Genomic DNA, 20456 nt, shown 5'->3' with positions numbered 1-20456 from the left:
TAACGTCGCGCTTTGAGCGTCCAATATTCTCCAGACCTATTTGAAACGAAATACGCATCCAGAGTATATAGCCGGGCCCATTTCTTGAATGCAGCCGTGAACGTAAAGTCGAGAAGAACCAAAAACGGCTGCACCTTGATGCATGATCCGCGTCGTGACAGTTCAACCTCACGTTTTGTAGCACAGCGCATGTAGGCTGTATAGAATCACCATTGCGTGAGCACCGAGGTGAGCATTTCGTCTTCCCCGCGCGACGGACAGCATTCTGACCCTCGACGGGACTTGGCCGCTTAGCGGAACCCAGCATGTCGTATAAGCCTCTTGCTCCACGCCCTGCCTACGGCCACCCCTATCCCGATCCGACATCACCGCCCAATTCCAAGAGGAAGCCAGCCCCCAAAACCGCCTGTGAGACCTGCCGCACGAGAAAGACCGCCGTAAGTACCTTCACAATGCATGGCCCGTCTCCATCAATACCCTAGGGCAGATCTTACAGCCGCCTCCTTAGTGCGACGGCAAGCGACCTTCTTGCTCCAAATGCACCAGGAAGCTGCTGCCATGTCGCTACAGCACGACCGGGGAGCGCCTGAAGGAGCGGGTGCGGGAGCTTCAGTCGTCTCTGGATAGGCATGTTGAGCTGGTAAACTTTCTGTCTGCCACGCCGGAAGGAAAGATCATCCAGGTCCTGCGAGACCTCCGAGCAGCACCGGGGCCTATGGATTATCTTGCTATTGCCAAGAGCGAAGTCGACACACCACAAGGGAGCCGATCACCAACGACGGACACGGGCGTAGCCGGCAGTCTTCAGTCCCTCTCGAGGGTGGATCTCGAGTTCGACAGGTTGACCGCTCGTTACCAGATAACCTACCCTGTCCTACCCCCGATCCCACTCGCCACTGTTCATCCTCACCCACGTTTCCCCGTTCCAGTGTTGAAACCCGGACCAGGCCAGCCGCCTCTGGTAAATGTTGGAGGATCGATCTCGGCCCACTCAACTTCCCTTTTGCAAGGGCAATCTAGTTCAACCGATCCATTAGACAGTCTGACGGCAGCCTTGACCGAGCGACTACGTCCGTCCCATCGCACCACCGGCGCCTCTTCGCGGAGACTAGCAACGCCGCCGCCGTATATCGACGAGCGCCTTAGCCGCTTGCAGATCGACTACTGGACGAGCGTACCCATCAGCAACGACTTTGCCGCCACTGTGATATCGACCTACCTGGAAGTCGACCATCCCTTCTATGCTTTCTTCGATGACGACCTATTCCTCAGCGATCTCGTCAGCCTAGAGGTCACCTTCTGCAGCCCGTTCCTTGTCAGCTCTTTACTGTCCCATGCCTGTGTAAGTCTCTCACTCACAGCCTGACCGGCGTGGAGAGGAAATCTAACAACTAGATCTATGGTTTCAGTATACGTGCGCTGCCATCGACTCACGGACGTCGGCTTTAGGCCACGCCTTCTTCCAGGAGGCCGAGATGCTGTACCGGGCGGAGCGCATGTCCGACCTCCTTCCCAGCTCTTCTGCGCTCGCGATTTTCAGCATGGTGTGCACGCTGCAATGCCGAGACGACTTGGCCCTCGAGACGCAGCAGCTCAGCCGGCAGATGGGCGAACGGATGAAGCTATTCGGCGTTCCTGAAGAGGAAGGCAATAGGGTCCACTTCAACAACATGACACCGCACATGAAGATAGCGTCTGCACAGGTGGCTTGGGGTTTGTACAGTTGGTTAAGGTGTGTGCGTGTGTGTTGTGCCCTAATCCTGCAACGTGGACTTGTTTTCAGTATTAACCTATGTAGTTTACGGACGGTGTTCTACGAGGCGAAACCCATAGAGTACCCTCCGATCTTGCCAATCCCCGGTGCACATCACGACAGCAACAGACGCGCAAATGTATCCAACCTCGACTGGCCCGCACATTCTCTCCCGACTTGGATGGGCAGGGCCTTCCCCGCACTCTGCACGCTCTGGGTCCTCGCCCAAGAGATCGCCGCCGTATACTCGACCAATCGAGAGAAGCCCCTTTCGAACGAGTCTCTCTTGCCTTCGCCGAAACCAAATACACTAAACTGTTAGAATGGGCCGCCACATTAAGACCGGAACTTCAAAGACAGGAACAAAACACGCCCATCGACACGCTACTTTTCCAGTAAGCACTACTACCCTGGTCACTTCTCATGGACATCCCAAAGCCCCCCCCTGCCTGCTTTATTGAGACACGTCTAACCCTATTTGCGCAGCATGTACCTCCACACGGTTATACTTACCCTTTTCCGTCCCTTTCTCCAGAGCCCGCTGCGCGACCAGAAACTGCGGGTCTTCAACTCGGCCGACAGCTCCCCCGGCGCGATCTACGAGGTCTCGATCAACCAGATGAAACATATGGTCTTCCAACACCACCTCGACTTCCCCGACAAGCTCTTCTCCAGTTTCGCCTATGCCGGGTACATGCAGCTAGGCAGCGCCATCGCTAGCGCCGGGCCGTCCGTGTTGGGGTCGAGCAGTAATCGTAGCACACAGGACCGGCGTCGCGAACAGCGGTTCTACTTCGACCTCTGCATGTGCTTCTTCCAGGACGCGTACCTCCAGCACACGGTGGCCAGGCCAGTCGCGCAGGGTCTCCTCTGCATGGCGCTGGAGAACCGCCTCCTCCGCGCATCCAAGGTGCGGCAGGTCCTGGAACAGTTCCGGAAGCGCGAAGAACACCAGAACCACGCGGGCTACCAGTCTAGGATAAGTACTACCCCACCGCAGGCCATCGTCAACTTCGAACTAGCCGTCGTCGACGTCGACGCCGCGCGGGCGCACCGTTTGGCCTCCAAGCTTGAGGACCTCCTGCTGTTCGACGAGTTCACTAGTACTACGACGACAGGCGAAGACGAGGACGACTGCTCTTACAACGGCGATGGCAACTACGAGAATGAAAGCGACAACGAGCAGGATTACGAAAGCTCGGCGCAGAGCGGCTCGGTATTGGGTTCCGACCTCTACAGGACCCCGACCAGCGACGTGTCCACTGATGTCAATAACTGTTGGATGGACGGGTGCGATTGGAGCTGAGACTACAGCACACGTGGAGGTCAAGCATGTGGTCAAGTGAATAACGGGCTTGGTGCTATGCCAAAGCGTGCTTCTTGTCAATATATCTGTCACTAAATAGCAGAACGGCTGAGCCTCAGATGGTACTGTATTATTTCATATTACTGGATAGACATAGAGCATGGCCAACGTTTGTGGTTTGCCGGGGTTCGCACAACAATCGAATAGGTCCATTCAAGGAGAATTACTTCACAAGCTGAAAGCAATGGTCATACTCCAGTAAAAGCAAATGATTAGCCTCTCGTGTTCACCTTTACGGTTCGTGCATTGGGAATCGCTGTAAGACAAAAGCAACATAAAGCCAGCCACCTGCTGCCTGGCTGCTGCTTATCCTGCTGGTACCTTTGCCACTATCGTATCTGTCTCATTACAGGTCTGTCGTATCATATGCATGCGTACGGCACGAACGATGGCGTGTCGTAACAAAGGGGTTCGAGCGAGCGATAAGGCCGCCAAGTCTTTTTTTTTTTGACGATCATTCGAGTGACAGAAGTACTGTGCCTTGTCGTGGCCCCACTACCGAGTGGCATGTCTGCTGAAGATGCCATGATATTTTCCGCGAATCAGCGGGCTAGACGGCGCTGACAAACCGGGCTAGGGGCGACCTAGTCACAGTCTAGTCAGACGAGTAGCACCTAAGCTAAGCCTTGGGAAACGGGGCAAGGGGTGTGCCCGGGTTGGGCATTATCACTGATCGACCGGGTGATTAGCGTCGGGGTATTAGTTATTACAGTAGCCACTGGGGTGCAGGAAAGCTGTGTGTCCTGCACTAGTCGACCCCCTGTTTACTGTATGGTCTTCCATAGGCCCTCTCCCAATACGTTGGGAGGGATACGAAGAGTAGCAGAAAGTCAAATGCGGCCACATCGAATGAAAGATAGGTCAGAGTATGCGATCACCAACAGCGGCCTCGAGCAAGGTTGGAAACCGGGGCCAAAGAGACCTGGGCCTCTTCCGCAAGAACTCCGGGTAATTCATTCTCAACTATCTCTCAAGTCCGAACGCATCATCATCAAAGACCTGAATTGGCAAGGCGATAAGATGGGAGAGGGTTCCAACCATTCACACAGCTGCATGGAGCTTGCCCCTGCCCCCATGGACGCCGTACCCGCCATACAACGACCACGGGCAAGCATCGCGTGCCTAATTCCTGATGCTCAAGCCTTTGGTGTGTTCAAAAGCCTGGTATTGTTGCAAGTCTGTCGATCACCCACTTCCTCATGGGTACGTCATCGTCATTCAAAACATACAGGGGCCGAACAGCCCTTGGCACCGGTTGGGGATGGATGACAGGTTCAATTCAATATCTGATGGTCTTTGCATTACCCACCAGGGCTGAAGTAGTTTCGCAATATACGATTAATAATCACTATACCAGCCATCTCTAGCGTCCACATCGGCAATGCAATGTCCGATCCTTCGTCCTGTATGCGCACCTTGATCACCACTCGGGATACAACGCTGCGTACTACTACGTGCCACTACCACTGTTGCTGCCATGCAGCAGCACATTTGGCAAGCGCTAACCCGCGGTGGGGGTTTGCTACGGTCAGCAACCGTCGGGCTCTTCCCAGGGGATACAATACGACCCTGAGACCGTTCTAGGCCTCGTGGGGGAGGCGTCAACGTTACTTCCACCCTAACGAATCAACGCCCCTGTCGACTAACCTGGCTACAGGGCTATAGTCCGTTGACATACGGTCGACATATAACAGAACTGGGGATGGAGACTCGATCCACACCATCCTTGGCTAGGGATCCTACGTGAAGGTGGTGGATCTCCCTGTTCCCTGGCGCTTAAGCCGGCCGAATATGACGGAACCAACATTCGGCACATTGTGGCCAGGTTAACAGTTGATTGTTTATTCCCGATGCCAGGGGTGATCTTTTCACTGACTTTAGTGGTGGTTGTATAATGCTATTTTTTCTATTCGAATCTCCTTCTTTTCGGATCACTTTTTAATCCCCTTCTTTTCGGATTACTTATTTTTAAAATATCTTTCTTTTCGGATTAACTTTTTTTCTTTTAATAATTAATTAAAATAGTAATATTAATAGTTTATTTAAAGTAGGCTATAAAATATAATATAAAAACTAAGAGGACTTTTAACCTTTATAGATTTTAAGTTTTTAACGAGTAAAAATAATGCGCACGTATTATTTATAATTTAAATATTAAAGTTAATAATTACGTATAATTTAAAGCGTATTTACTTCGACCCTTTAATTAAAAAAGAAAAAAACCGGTTAATCGTTATTTTTTTTATCTCGTTTCGAGACCGGCTAATTATATTTAATTATATTAATAAATCTTAATTAAATAAAATAATTAACTTTAAGCCGGTTAATTTAACTTTTTATTACGGCGCACTTTAAAATAAGCCTTTAATAGCCTTACTAACTAAAGTGGGGCAAAGGCATGCGAGAGATAGCTCGAGCGCCACTTGACTTTTCCCTACCTATTTAAATAAGGAAATCGTTTCGGCAAGGCTAGACTTTTTCTTTCTTTCCCTATTTTTTTCGGTTTTTTATAATAAAACAATAATCTATAGTTTTACCTTTCGAATTACTATAATTATAATATTACCGAAAAAGATTTAACTTATTAAGCTTAGAAAAGCCCTACGAATATTTCATTTTTTTAAAAACTAAAACCTAAATTAATTTCAATTAAATAAAGTAATTAATTAAAATAGCCGCCGGCTTAAAAAACACGATACGCGCGTAGAATAGGCCCGTAAATCGATACGTTTTAATATTAATAATATTAACCGCTCCTTCGTAAACTTAAAAAAGCGTGCCGCGCGAAACTCCCTATTAATTAAACGCGCATCCTTCGTTTACTTTAACGTAAGCCCGATAAACGTAAACAACTAAAACGCTACTACTAGGCGTAAAGGTAAAGACTTACTATTTAATATTAAAAGCGACTTAAAATAGGAAATCACCGCCCCCGAATTATTCTACTAATTATATTAAATCGAGGCTAAACTTAAGCTACGAACGCTCTTTCTTCCCGATAACTTTTTTAACGTTATAAATAAAAATATCGAAAAAAGATTAAACGATTAACTATTATATATAATTCTTATTATAATACTCCCACGATACCTTTTATAACCTTTATCGAAACCGCGAAAACTTAATAGTTTAAACGCGAAAGCTTAATCGTCGAAAAATATTTCGATAAAATATATAAAAAAACCCGACCGCTATTTAAAAAGAGTTTAAACTGCGAACCTTTTTTATAATAAACTTTAAAAATTAAGCCTTTAATTTAATAAAAATCTCTAAAAACTTTAATACTAGCTTAAAAAAAGCTACATATAAACTACCGTCCTCGGCGAAAAAAACTTAAATAACGACGCTAACTAAAAAAATAATTGAAATAAAAGACTAAATAAAAACGGTAAGCTTATCGAAAAAGAGAAAAACTTTATACTAGTCGTCGTAAAAAAAAACGAAGAAATCTAATAATTAAATTAACATATTATTAATCTCTTAATCCGAAACCGAAGAGTTTCGGTTTAAATAAAAAAAACGACCCGCACCGGCGTTACGTCGCTTAATAACTCTAAGCGAAGCATTAAAATATTTAACCCCCCTATTTATTAATAAAAAAAACTTTAAAATTAAATTCGACTATTAATTTATAACCTTAAAAAATAAATTAAAAACGAATACTAACCACTACTTTACTAATAAAAATAAATATACTTATATTATTAGCCGGGTTAATAATAAAACCGTTAAAAACTTATACCCTTTCGTTATTAATAAATAAAATAACCCTTTAATTAAAACTTTTAAAAACCTCTTAAATTATTTATACGAATAATACTATAACCTTAACGCTTACGAAAAAGCCCGTAAAGCTTTTCGAGACTTAACTATAAAGCTTAATAATAGCTTTTAAACCTTTTAACTCGAGTTCGTTAAGCTAACCGAACATACCCGCGTTAAAAAAACGACTATAAACGGAAATTTAACGATAAATTACCCGCCCGATTAAATAAAAAAATAATTACCGATTATTATAATAACGATATTTCGTTTAATAAAGTTTACTTTATTATTTTTTAATACGATTATTAATAAAATCGTAACTATATTTAACATAACGGCGTAAAAAAAATAACGCTAAAACTACCGGAAAAAGTATTAAACGGAGCACTACCCTTAAAACTAATTCCGCCGATAGCTCCGCTACCGAATCGTCTAAATAAACCGATATCTCTCGTCGTATTCCTACCGTTAAAATAAAAAAGTTTTTAATTAAAAAAGTATACTTTAATTATAAAAAAACCGGATATCTCTCCCGGAACTATTTTAATAAAAAAAACCTTTAACTAGTAACGTATTAAGCGAATTAATAAATTAATAGCCTTAATAAAATATAATCTTACTAATTTTAAATCGACCGTTTCGTTTAGCTCTACCCGTTTAAAAGAAAACTCCGATAACTCGGAAAACTAAATACCCTAAAGAATTTTAACTCCCTCTTAAAAATATTATCCGAATTAAATACATAAGATATACTTTTTAATTTCTTATAAACCTGCCTTAAAAGGGACCCTCTTACCTTTACCTATACTATAGTAAATAATGGATTATTTATTACCACTATTAATATACTCGTAGATACGGGAGCTAACAAAAAGCTGTTTATAAGCGTAAAATTAGCCCGTAAAGTAATAAAGCGATTAAACCCTCGATAATTAACTAAGTTTTAACTTAAAATTATCGGAGGATACGACGGTAAATCCCTTTAACTAATTAATATCGCCCTCCTTTTAAACTTTAAAATATAAAGATTTAAAACACTTCTTATACCTTTTTTTATAATTAATATAAAGCACGATTTTATTATTAAACGAAAATAGTTTAAAAAATATAACGTTATAATAAACTATCGGAAAAAGCGGCTAGTTTTTCTAAAAAAACTAATAAAAAGCCTAAACCCGAAACATCGATATTACGAAAATAGAATAGCTTTTAAAAAAACCCGAATATAATTAAAACGTTACATAAAAACAAAAAAAAATATTTATCGAAAATAAACGAAAGCGGGATAAAGCTTTTTCTCCGAAACTTTAACCTAATTATTAATAGCCTATTATAATAAATAAATCGGAAACCCCGAGTAATAACTCGTCCTTAAATTAATTTAAAGAACCGGAGGCAGTTCTTTAAACTACTATAAAAATAGTTTAATAGCGTATTAAATAGCTTACTAAAAAACAAAAAATAAACAATTAAAGTTAAATAATAAAAGGATCGATACTACCCCGCTACGTTATATTAAAGCCGCCTCCGAGAAACCGGTTTAAAAATCTCGAAATCTTTAAAATAAACCGTTAACTCGATAAATTACCACCCCCGCGCCTAACTAAAAACTTTTACTTAAAAAGGTTATCCCCCGAAAAACCCTTTTTACGGGCTAAAACGAAACGGCGTGAGATAGTATAAATTAAGGCCCGTCGAGGTATAAACCTTAAACGTAAGCGGATTTTTTAACGATATCGGTTCTAACGTTATAAAAATCGTATACTTAAACGATATTAACCGAATTATTAACCTTAAAAACGATTTCTTATTAAACAACGTAAAAACCTTAAAATAAAAAATTAAAAAAGTTATACCCCTTAATTATTATAAATATTACGATATTTTTAATAAAACCTAATTTAATATTATCGCGCCGTACCGGGGAAACGTAAGCGATTATCGAATAAACCTAAAAAAAAAGCCCCGACGACCTAAAATTTAGCCTACTTTATAAAATATCCCTCGAAAAACTTAAAACTTATAAAAAATACGTTACCGCCGCCTTAAAAAAAAGTTTTATCGTTAATAGTATTATTTCGTAAGCAGCGCCTATTTTATTTATACGAAAGATTAATAGAGAACTCCGTTTCTACGTTAATTATTATAAACTAAATATATTTACTAAAAAAGACCGGTATTCGTTACCGTTAATTAACGAAACCTTTAATAAAATAACTAAGGCTAAAATATATATTAAAATCGATATTCGCTAAGTATTTCATAGGATTCGCATAAAACTTTAAAATTAAGATTTAACGATATTTTAAACTAAATATAAATCCTTTAAATATTAAATTCTCCCTTTTAAATTTATTAATAGCCTCGTAACGTTCTAACGGTTTATTAACGAAATCCTAATAAAGTACTTAAATTTATTCTATAGCGCTTACCTTAACGATATTTTAATTTACTCGGAAAACGAAGAAAAGTACGTAAAACATATTAAAAAAGTATTATAAAAACTAAAAAAACAAGTTTTTAAATTAATATAAAAAAATACGAATTTTACGTTATTAAAACTAAATACCTCGGCTTTATAATAGGTATAAACGGCGTAAAAATCGACCTCGAAAAAATTAAGGCCGTTAAGGACTAGGACGCCCCTATTAATATTAAAGCCGTTTAGTTTTTCCTTAAATTTTATAATTATTACCGACGCTTTATATATAAATATAGCCGTATCGTTAAGCCCTTAACGAACTTAACTAAAAAAGTCTCACTTTTACGTAAACCGACGAATATTAAAAAGTATTCGAAAAGCTAAAAAAGTTACTCTTAAAAGCGCTCGTATTAATATATTTCTTTTATAATAAAAAAACCCGAGTCGAGACTAATATATCGAATAATATTTTAATTAACGTCTTGCTTTAAAAAAGGGACCTAATAATAAATAATATCCCGTATATTTTTACTCCGAAATAATATAAAAAGCCGAGCATAACTACCCTATTTAGGATAAAAAATATTAATAATAATAAAAGCGTTTAAATATTAAAAAGCGGAACTAATAGGATTATAACGATTTTAACTATTTCTCGTAATTATTAATTACGGAGCACTTTAATATTTCGATATTAAACGATTATTTAACGTAAAATAAACGGTTTAGGCCGATACGTTATTATAATATAATTTTATAATTACTTATAAACCAGAGGGAAAAAACGTCTTCGTTAACGCACTTTTTAGAAAAACGGGTAATCTTAAAACTTAAAAGGATAAAAAAGACGCTTAACGAACTATAGCCCTATTTAAACTAGCCTTTTTAAACGTTATTTAAGCTTTAAAAAAGCGCGTTACCCGATTAAAAAAAAAGCGAGCTCTTAATTATACTTAGTTAAAGAGCTACCCGAACGCTTTAAATATAAACTTATCGATACCCTTTTATACGAGAATACTATATATTCGGGGTTAAAAATATATAAATAAAGAGCCCGAAAAAATAAAATATAAAGATAAATTATTAACGGACGGTTTATTTTATTTTAAGGCCGCTTTATTATACCCGACGAAAGCGATTTTCGAACCCGTGTAATCGATAAGGTTTATTTTCGAACCCTTATAATATACCTAAGAAAGAATAAAACTAGGCGGCTAATATAAATAAAATACTAATGGCCAGGATTAAATAAAGATTACGATATATTCGTAATTAACTATATAAAATATAGGCCGAGTAAAATTCCCCGCGATAAAACACTAGGCTTTTTATATTTATTACTATAATAATATGCGTCGGTGTGGATTTGCCGCCGTTTTAGGCAGGAAGTGCCTCCTAATCCGGCGGTCATTCCACACGCTCGGACCCTCCCGCCTGACAAACAGCTATCCCGCAAATCGTTCACCGCCTTCCTTAAAGTCAACACAGTCTGACCGCCTTCCTGGCCAGGCTTTTGGCAACCCCCTGTTCTTCGGCTCTTTCATAGACTCACGCCGCCTCCGACCGTTGGCCATTTCCGTCTTGACCCCCTAGCTTGGCTCCCTCTTCTGCTCACCTTTTGCGACGCTCGCTGCCTTGGTTCATTCCAATACTTTCTCTCCTCGATGTAGCATCTACTTCTGGCTCTCTGCGCACTCGTCAACATGCATTTGAATAGTCGCTTGCGTCCCTCCCTACTTGGGGTGCTGCTTTGTCTCTCACCTTTCCCTTCTCCCTAGGTCCAACACTGTCGAGCTCCTCCTCGTTGCATCTTTCACACGCATACACACACCCGTTACCCATACTTACTGTTCCTCCTCCGATCTAGCTTCTGGGACTGAGCCGTACCTCCTCCCTCCGCCCTTGAAGTCTTCAATACTCTCTAGCGTGTCGCATGTCGCCTCGATTCTCCAACGTGCCCAGACGGGCGAGACAGCGGAAAGCCGTGCGCCGAAATGCTCGAGCCAGCAACCCACCCCGTGGCAACAAGCCCCCGTCCGCCGAAGGACACGATCCTAACTGCCCGATACCCCGCGAGGTTGACGATGATGTCAATGTGCCCGACCACCCACAGGCCAGCGGGGTTTCATCTGACAGCACTCGACGAGGTCCGCGGAGATGCCAGCGCAATACAAGAACCGTCAGCAGGGCAGTAATGTCTACTACGATACCGAGAGCTACAGACTCCGGCTCGGGTTCGATATCCTCCCTCAGTTCAGGCACAGACAGTGATGCCGAACTCGAGGAAGATGGCGCGGGGTCAGACTCGGACTTGGACCCCAGCGCAGCTTCTCTGCCCGACTCTGGCTATGCCTCGGGCGAAGGCGATGCTGATGAACGCAGCCTCTTGCAGCAGTTCATCGACCAATGTCGAATCGAGGGCCCTACTGTGGCCAACCACGACCCCAAGACCACCAGGGTAGTGGATACTGAGAACCAAAAATGGCAGCTGTATGCTATATCGGCCCGTCTTAGATGCGCAGAATGAGCTGACATGTTCCTTCAGGTTCTGCGAGGAAATGAAGGATGAAGAAAAGGCAGCTCTGCTGGGCTGCGAGATATTGCTCTATGAACCTAGAGCTACCTTACAAGCCTGCGATGCTGCTATCTTCAAGGGGTATCTCCATTGGAGGGTCAAATCCTCGAAAGGCGGGATCAAGAAAGAATCGTCCATCATGACCTACTGGAACAATCTCTGCATGTTCTATGCGAGAGAGACGAAACGTTACATGGATGGGGGAGTTCTTTATGACATCAACAATGTGAGTACACCGCTGTTGTCTTGGTAGGCGCCCCGACTTACGTAGCTCAGTGGATACATGCGGTGCTCACGCCCATGTTCGATCTTGACACGTCAAAAAAGGACAAAGCAGGTCTTTTCGTTTCCGACTTGGATTTGATCTTACACCACCACTGGGTCAAAGACGAAGAGGTCTATGCCCATGAGCGGCTCCGTGTCCAACTAGCTCTCATACTCATCGTCGCCGGTGCCACTTCCACCAGGCCCGACGCACTGATCGGGCATCTGCGCTACAGAGATGTACTGTTTCAGCTTTTCCCTCCCGGCGACGGAGGAACGCGGTCGCGCCTGGGGTTAGTCGTGGACCTCGTGAACGTCAAGAAGACAGGAGGCTCGCGCGATCCTAAGAAATTCGGGTTTCACGAGGAAGACACGCTACTGCATGATCCGGTCCTGCACATGCTGTCGTTGGCCTTTGCGGACGATGCGTTCTTCAACCCATTCGGGTCTGTGGGGGAGATCTACGACTTGGTCGTTCCGCCAGAGTCCGATCGGCTTAAATTGCGGTGGAAAGAGGAGTGTCTAGACCGTCCCATCTTCCGAGACGTGGAGTTGGCGAACGGCGTCAAAATATCACTCGCAAAGGCTCTTACGTATAAGAAAGTTCGTGACCATCTGGTCCGGCTTGGGCGTGCTCTTGGATATGCCAAGAGGTTGGAGTTCTACGACATTCGACGTGGATCTGGCAAAAAACTGCACAGTAAGACCCTCATTCGTCAAAACTGAACCGAATATGCTGCTGACCTACTGCAGAGGCGCTCAGCCCCGAAGAGAGGAACAAGGCCATGGGGCACAAGCTTGGAGATTCGTCAACCTACACTCGATATTATATGACTCACTTTATTGATGTAGACACACAAGCTATTGTGTTTGGCGGCGACCTGCAGTCAGATTTCGTGCATCTCATGGGCCGACTCGTCCGGAATAGTCACGCTCCGACAAAGCTCACCGATCAGCAGAAGTATGAAGTCAATATGGATCCACAGCTCGAAACATTACGCTCAGAAAGAGACGGTATCAACAATCGTATCAAGGCCGCCACGGATGCTGAGATACCGGAGTTGCATAACCGCCGGAAAGTACTTCAAAACGGGATTGACAATTTAGCAAAGAAGTTGCGGGACAAGCGATTTGAGACCGCAATCAAAGAGTTCCACGAAACATTCCATTCGGATGAGATTGAGAGACAGCGCCGTGGCATCCGCCCATCCACGTTGCTGGCCCCTCCGTCCATTGAATACGATCTTCCTGAGCGCGCAGAGGTTGCTCGTTTGTTCTCACTGGCCGCCGAAGTGTGTAACAGAGACAGTCTACATCAGCTCCGTATAAGCCTTATTGATGCACTAGCGCGGCTCTCGAAGCGACGAGAGAGCCCCTGCCGAAAAGCGAAATCCAAACCTGGGAGGGGGGAAGGAGCATCAAAGCCTCCCGGAGGTCCTATGATACCTACTCCGCCCGCGGATATGGAGTCCAGCAGGATAAGTTCAAGCCCTAGCCATTCAGCCGCGCGCTCGATGCTATTTTGCCCCTTTTGCAAATGGGCCGATCACGAGGTGGGCAACGCCCAACGTCAGAAGGTTTGGCGGATCGACAGCCTGGCCAGGCATATTCGTGGCCAACATTTGGCTAAGCAGCCTGAATCTTTTGGTTGTCCTTATGATGATTGCAATGCTATTCTGTGGGGGACAGAACATTTCACAGCTCACATGGCTCGCGGACATGGCATCGTGTTTCCGCCCTCTATCCTCTTGTAGATAGATTACTTTCTTTGGCGAAGATGATTGAAGATGTCACATTGAGGGTCAAGGGCGGGTATTGGTTGAGGATACGTGATTACTTGAATATGACCTTTGCTGAGAACGGGACTAGCTAGCCTAATCAGAATTGCAATAGCATGGCACGCAGCCCGTCGCTAGCTCTGAACACGGTGCTTTGATTGACTTATCTGGCGCCCGGTGATTCGCGGAGTGCATCGCCAACCTAACACTTTGTGAAGTCTGAATTCAATGTTTCTTTTTTCTCTCGGGCAGTCTTCCACATCAAATTATGATATGATGCTAGGAGCAGTCAGACCCTGCAATCTTCGCTCATAGTGCTCACCGCCTTCCCTATCCTCTTATGCTTCTGACCGCCTTCCTTATTCCCTCATGCTTCTGACCGCCTTCCTAATTGTTTGACCCTTCTATCACACCCTCCATGTAAAAAGTAGCGGCTGACTTCGATCTGTGCGCTTACGATCCCGCTGCCTGTGCCCCAAAGCCGACGAACATCACACTTTTGCATCCATTTTTAAAGTACATCTCGGCATCTTCCGCCTGCATGTAAATCTCTGGTGTCGTGGCTCGGTTCGATCGCGACTTCGTCATCCATTGCATGTAAGCCCGGACACCCTCTTTCCTCTGTTGTTGTTTACTTGACGTTTGAAGCTTGTATCGTTCCTGTCCGATGCTTAGATCTCTTTACGCGCAAGAGAAACACGAGTGACTAGTTTATTCTAGTTGGATAGACTTTACGAAATTTGGACCCAATCAGCTACCATATTCTGTCCCCTTGCTATTATACAGCTGGCCAATTCGGGCAAGACAGAATATAGAGATTCGCGTAGGGGTATGAAGCTACATTCACTGGAATATGGCCCTCCTTCAACTGTCTGTCTGGGAGCTTTACTAGCTAGCATTATACACCTAGCGGCGACCTCGAGCCGAGCACCAGAGCTCTTGCCGATTTTAGTATTGACAATAGCCAATAGAAGAGGGAGTGAGATGCAAGACCAATTACAAATATCATCGTTGTATGGGTGTCCAGTAGTCTTTGCATGGATTTCATATCTTTAGACGAGTAGCCGGATGATCTTACCTGAGCTTTACGTGAGCTTTCTGAGCAACAACTGAGTTGCCCGAGCCACGCCTGGGCTGCCTGAGCTGTGCCGGAGCTGCCTTCAAGGTCTGGTTAACAGGGGTGCGAAAGCAGCGTCTCTATCCAAGAATGACGAACGTACGTGAATCCAGAAGGACACCTATTGAGCTAGTTGCATGCCGACAACGAGCAGCAGGAAGAGGCTTTTCGGCACTCAGAAATTGCGCCGCTTAAGCTGGCCCAAACGGAGTGGATGAAGATCATTGAAGTCAGCTACATTACACACACACACACAATTTATTTACGCCCGGGCGGCGGAGCCGAAAGGGCAACTGACGCTAATCTACGGTACATTCTTGAATCGCTTACCCAAAGCAGTCACTAGCGAAACCTACGTCCTCTTCCCACTCTTTGATAGGGACCCCCTTTGGCGGGGTAGCTGCTGACATTATGTACCCCGCCATGCTTGCAGGTATAGAGCCAATCTCTGCCTTTTCTACTCCTCCACATGCACATCCACAAATCGATTACTATATTCTTGGATTGCTTATGCTCAACGAGAGCTAGTGCCAAAACCTGTCGACAGTCTAGGCTTCTTTATGGCACTATGTACAATCGTTCCTGTAAACAGATGCTTTGACCACAGATCCAGTCAACGTCGTTTTCGGCGTTGAGTTATGTATTGCAGTAACGCTGAGCAAATTCTGTCAAAAAAAACTGTTTCGAGAATGACTACAGTGGCAGGTAGAGCATATACCACCTGTCGGCAGCTTTTTCGTCGGGGATAAGATAATGCAATAGTCTGATCGGGTTATGGACCCACAAGAAAAAGATAACAAAGCCAAAAATCCAGCTCCGTACCTGCGAGCATGGCGGGGTACATGTTGTCAGCAGCTACCCCTGCAAAGTCGGTTCGGAATGAGAACGATCAAAGAGTGGAAAGAGGACGTAGGTTTCGCTTGTGACCATACCCTATTTCTCTGTCGGTCGCTCCTCTCTGTCAATACGTGCCTGTGTAGGGTCCTGTTAGTAGTATTCCCAGCAGACCGTGAAAACCGACCCTTGGCAACGAGGTACTGCGGGTATCTGTAAAGCACGTAACGGCTCCTTCTGGAGTACAGCCCATGTTGGGACAGAATTTAGCCTTGGTCCGCTGTACAGATACCCTGCTCTACCTCAACGATAAAAATCATTGATTAGAATCTAGACGCTAGACTTGGATTCAGCAATACTATTAGAGAATGGTAGACGGATACTGTAGGTAGCACATCCCATACCCTCAGGGGGGTCGAAGCGGCTCTACCTTTTCCTAGACGTCAAACAATGGAACAAAACCAACAACAACAACATGCGCCGCTTGCATCTCTTGTGCATTGAAGGGGATGCGAAATGGGGTGGTACCCAATTTGGGATTTCTGGCGCGTCGAGTTGCGGCTCAGGCATCTCTGGGAGGATGTGCTAGATTAGATTCCTATGATAGGAATTGGCCCTTTTGTCACCGTGATCAAATAAGTATTCTTCGGCCTGCTCACTTTTCTCTCACGTTTCACAGTTTTACGGCGCAAGCACTGTCGGGATTACAGAACCGCTCCATGAATCTTGCGTAGCATCAATCGAGAATGTTGTTTCTCCAGCCAGTGCGATCATTCGTTGCTTTTGTTGGTGTATTTCTTTTCGTTCAGCTAGGACAACACATTGCTGCAATGACATTTAGCAAGAGAATGATTGAGACGAATCCTTCCGGCATCAATTCTGGTATTTCCAATAGCTGTTTGTCGCTGAAGCCATTGAAAGTCGAAGTCATCAACAACATCAAAGGGAGCCAACCGTTTGTCTATATAACAGGCGTCGATCATGTTGGGGCCACTAAGTTCCTTACGAGATCGGGCACTTGGTTTTATCCCGTAGTAGCAGAGGATGCAGGTCTTTCGCCAATCGATCAGGCCTTGATCTCAATCCCAATTGCAGAGCAGCCTAACGTCTTCGCCGTCACGATTCAAGACTGTGTCGTTTCAGGACGAATCTGGATTTCTTTGGGCCAGCTTCCCTTTCATGTTGTGGCTTCGGACGGCGGCTCGCCTTATCTCGTTCCGCCTTCCGTTTTAGATAGCACAAATATTTCAAACACGGTGGACTGGGGATTTGTCGAGCTTACGCACACTGATAAAGACGGGCTGTATGCCAACTTATCCTTCGTGGACTTTGTCGGCTTGATCCTTAGTCTCACTCTGACCCTCGAGCAAGGAGATGCGCAGAAGGTTATTGGTCTCGCAAGTGACGGTGTCTATAGTGTCTGCGAGCAGCTGCGACAACAAAGTCGATTTGACGGGCTACCATGGGACCAACTGTGCGTCACAGCACCTAGCGGTCGACCATTGCGTGTTCTTTCGCCGAACCTCTATGAGAGCGTACATCCGGGGGCCACGCAGGGGTACTACGCGCCCTATGTCAATCAAGTATGGTCAAAGTATACGTCTCGTGATCTTGTGATAGATACGCAGTCAAGCATGGGTTCCGTTACTTGCCGCGTTGGTCAAGACGGGCTTCTTTCTTGCGACGGGGACAATCGGGGATACGCACGCCCAAGCGCGTCAGATATATGGAGTTGTAGTACTGGACCTTTTGCGATCCTCGCCGACGATAATGCCGTGCACCGCTCAGTTGTGCCTAGATTATGTGCCGCATTCACAAGATCCACCCTGCTCATCGAAGGTGGCGAAACCCAGCCTGCAGTTGACCGTAAAAGATATTATCCCGGCAAAATAACCAATCATTATAGTCGAGCCGTACACCAATGCCAACTTGACGGGAAAGGGTATTCGTTCCCTTATGATGATGTGAGTCCAGCTCCAGACAATGTAGCCGGTGTGGTGGCGGGGAAAGATCCTCGTCTGCTGCAAATATTTGTAGGAGGACAGGGGATGCATTGATTGCCATGAGAAAAGTCTCAAATGGTTTTAGATAGTGATATAAGCACCTGGCAGTGAACATTAATAGGCTATAGAGAATATGCAAAGAATTGTAATAGTGTCTTTTCGAATCAGAATGCTACGGGTCCTCTTTCACCGTGATATTAAGTAGGTGAGTTACATGCATCAACTGGACTCTCTTCTTGATTTTTCACATAAAGTTCCCTTCCATGCCCTGGGAACAGTGTAGAATGATCTCTTGGGCCCTGACAAGGTCGTTTCTCTCGTCGAGAGCTCTGACCTTTTCCGCAAGGGCGTCTTTGTGTTGGTCAAGCTCTATTTCGGTGATCTCCTGGCGCAATTTCTGTTCTTCTAATTGTTCCTCTAGTTGAGAGAGGCGAAGTCCCATATCGTCTTTCTCAACCTCCAATCGCCAACACAGCTGTCGAAGTCCCTCGATCTCGGCTGCTTATGCTTGTAGCTGCTTGCAAGTAGAGCACAATATCGGGAATTTAACTTTGTTCCTGGTTTATTAACTTAGATAGAATGCATGGGCAATGGATTGGGGATTCTAACATAGTAAATCGACCGGCAGGCGCTTTGAACCCATCCCACATAGCAGTTAAACTAAGCGCTAAGTTAACCAGATAGACATATAAGACGACCTAATATAGCTGCGACTGAGATTATAATGGAACAGGCGAACTGGGGACGCGGATGCAATGTTGAACTATTGTGTTATTCAGATCCAGAGGAGGCTCTACCACACAGCAACGTTACTTAACAGTGGTACAGTTTATGTAAGTGGGGGTGAAGGAGTGTATTGTCTAAATACCTTGGGCTTCCACTCCTGAAGCCTGGTTGCAGGCTATGTCTTTATAGACCTAGTCAGAAATGGACAGAGTGTCTATAGAATGATCTAGATACATCTGGAGTCTGGTAGACTTGCAGAGAATTGAGGAGAGGTATCTCCCAACAGGTTATTATTGGCTCGCATGGATATTTTGATTCTTACTCAAAGACCAATTCAAGTACAGTACAATGCTGTACTTCTGCACATATTGCATTATACAGTATTTGCTTGGATGTGAAGCGGAGGGTATAAAACCATGGTCAAGTTATGTCCCCAGGTGTCGAGGCGGAATCGACGGGGAAAAAATGTTATAATTTAAATAGAGCTACATCATGGAGATAGAATAGAGGCTGAGTTGCTACTGGCGCAGTATGCCTTTGTAGTCAACACGCCCAACTCCGTCTATTGCCAGGCCAGAGGCCAGATTAATACTATGGACGAGGCTGGTCCTGTACTTCTCATACTCTACTTCAGGCTACTACACGCCGGTAGAGAATCAACCACAATATATGAAAGGGTCAATTCCGTTACACTTCAGTATACAGGCTCCACGCATCGATTGACGCTCGATCCCTGGATATCTGTCTTTGTTATTGGGACTGGAAGGGATGTTCCGCGACTATGCGATTTGAAACTGAAACCTCCATAATTAGTAGTTATGATATGGACGATTTATTTTACATAGCCCCCAAAAGATGCCTAGAGAGATTGCAGTACTGCACGCGAAGTGTTCATTAACACACAGCTCTTGCCATATGGACAGATGTTCAAAAAGCAAGCCTCTTGTTGATCTATGCTGATTCGGTCAATTATCCTTTTCCCGTCGGGCCTGTAGAACTGATATGTTTGTGTTGGTGTCAAGAACATGAATCTCAAGGTATTAACATTTGAAACAGTAGATTGGTTTTATGATCGGTTCACCGAGGTTACAAGAAATAGATGCATATTTCGGTGTCAAACAAAACCGTAGTCTATTGATATACAGCAGGTAACGAAATCGCCTTCCTCTTCGATAACAGCCAAAACGAATTCTCCGCTCAGACCACTTTCCGCTTTAGGAAGGCGCACAGTGCGGGATTTTAGCTCACCAACTGTCTCCGCAGGTATATCAATAAGTACTGGACCTGTCATCCAATTATGCACCCCACTTCAAGTAATCCAGATGCGGCTCCAATAAACAACAGACGATAAGCAGACCCGCTATCAACAATAATGGTGCTGCATACCGGGCTTACGGTGGTAAACAAGGTTCCAGCGTGTCATCGATCCTGCTATTCAAGAAATCCTACAAAATCATGTCTATGCAATACCTCTTCTACTCTACGATTTCATGCAAGAGAGAAGCTCCTGGTTACTGGAGATCCCTCGGCGATGCGACCGCCGAATAGATGAGACAAGCGCTGGCGGCTGCCCGCCAAATGGCAGCGTAGCACAGGGCCAAAGCCGAATGTAGCTTAGCGTTCAACATCGTCCCTGGCTCTTCTGTCTGCTCCAAACCAACAACGATACAATCCAAGTCCAATACTGGATGCAGTTCCTGATGCCCGCCATATTTGGCGGTTTGATGCTTTTGGGGCCATCTGTGACTCATTTCGTTCGAGTCCGACAATGGACCTCCCTGCCCCCGCCAAATTGATTTCGCCACCGTCTTCGTCAAGTCTGGCGCTGTCTTCCCTAGTGCATAGCCGCGAAA

General features: G+C 44.6%; 3 protein-coding genes across 3 annotated transcripts; all 3 read left to right on the top strand.

Annotated features, from left to right (window-relative positions):
* Positions 1-305: 305 nt before the first annotated feature.
* On the top strand, positions 306-3059 carry PG986_014508 (uncharacterized protein; the record flags this gene model as incomplete). The annotated part of the gene is made up of 5 exons (XM_066850730.1): positions 306-437; positions 509-1342; positions 1410-1736; positions 1799-2148; positions 2240-3059. The coding sequence occupies 5 exons, from the start codon at positions 306-308 to the stop codon at positions 3057-3059; spliced, it is 2463 nt and encodes an 820-aa protein (XP_066692968.1).
* An 8441-nt stretch (positions 3060-11500) lies between these two features.
* Positions 11501-13899, top strand: PG986_014507 (uncharacterized protein; the record flags this gene model as incomplete). The annotated part of the gene is made up of 4 exons (XM_066850729.1): positions 11501-11796; positions 11852-12107; positions 12158-12845; positions 12899-13899. The coding sequence occupies 4 exons, from the start codon at positions 11501-11503 to the stop codon at positions 13897-13899; spliced, it is 2241 nt and encodes a 746-aa protein (XP_066692967.1).
* A 2805-nt stretch (positions 13900-16704) lies between these two features.
* On the top strand, positions 16705-17842 carry PG986_014506 (uncharacterized protein; the record flags this gene model as incomplete). The annotated part of the gene is made up of 2 exons (XM_066850728.1): positions 16705-17740; positions 17781-17842. 2 exons carry the CDS (start codon positions 16705-16707, stop codon positions 17840-17842), a joined length of 1098 nt encoding a protein of 365 aa, XP_066692966.1.
* Positions 17843-20456: the final 2614 nt, after the last annotated feature.

The sequence above is a fragment of the Apiospora aurea genome (genome assembly GCF_038362705.1).
Source record: "Apiospora aurea strain CBS 24483 chromosome Unknown utg000010l_segment0_segment0, whole genome shotgun sequence".
NCBI lineage: Eukaryota > Fungi > Ascomycota > Sordariomycetes > Amphisphaeriales > Apiosporaceae > Apiospora > Apiospora aurea.
Note: the sequence above shows the minus strand (reverse complement) of the source record. Positions and strands in the feature narration are given on the sequence as shown.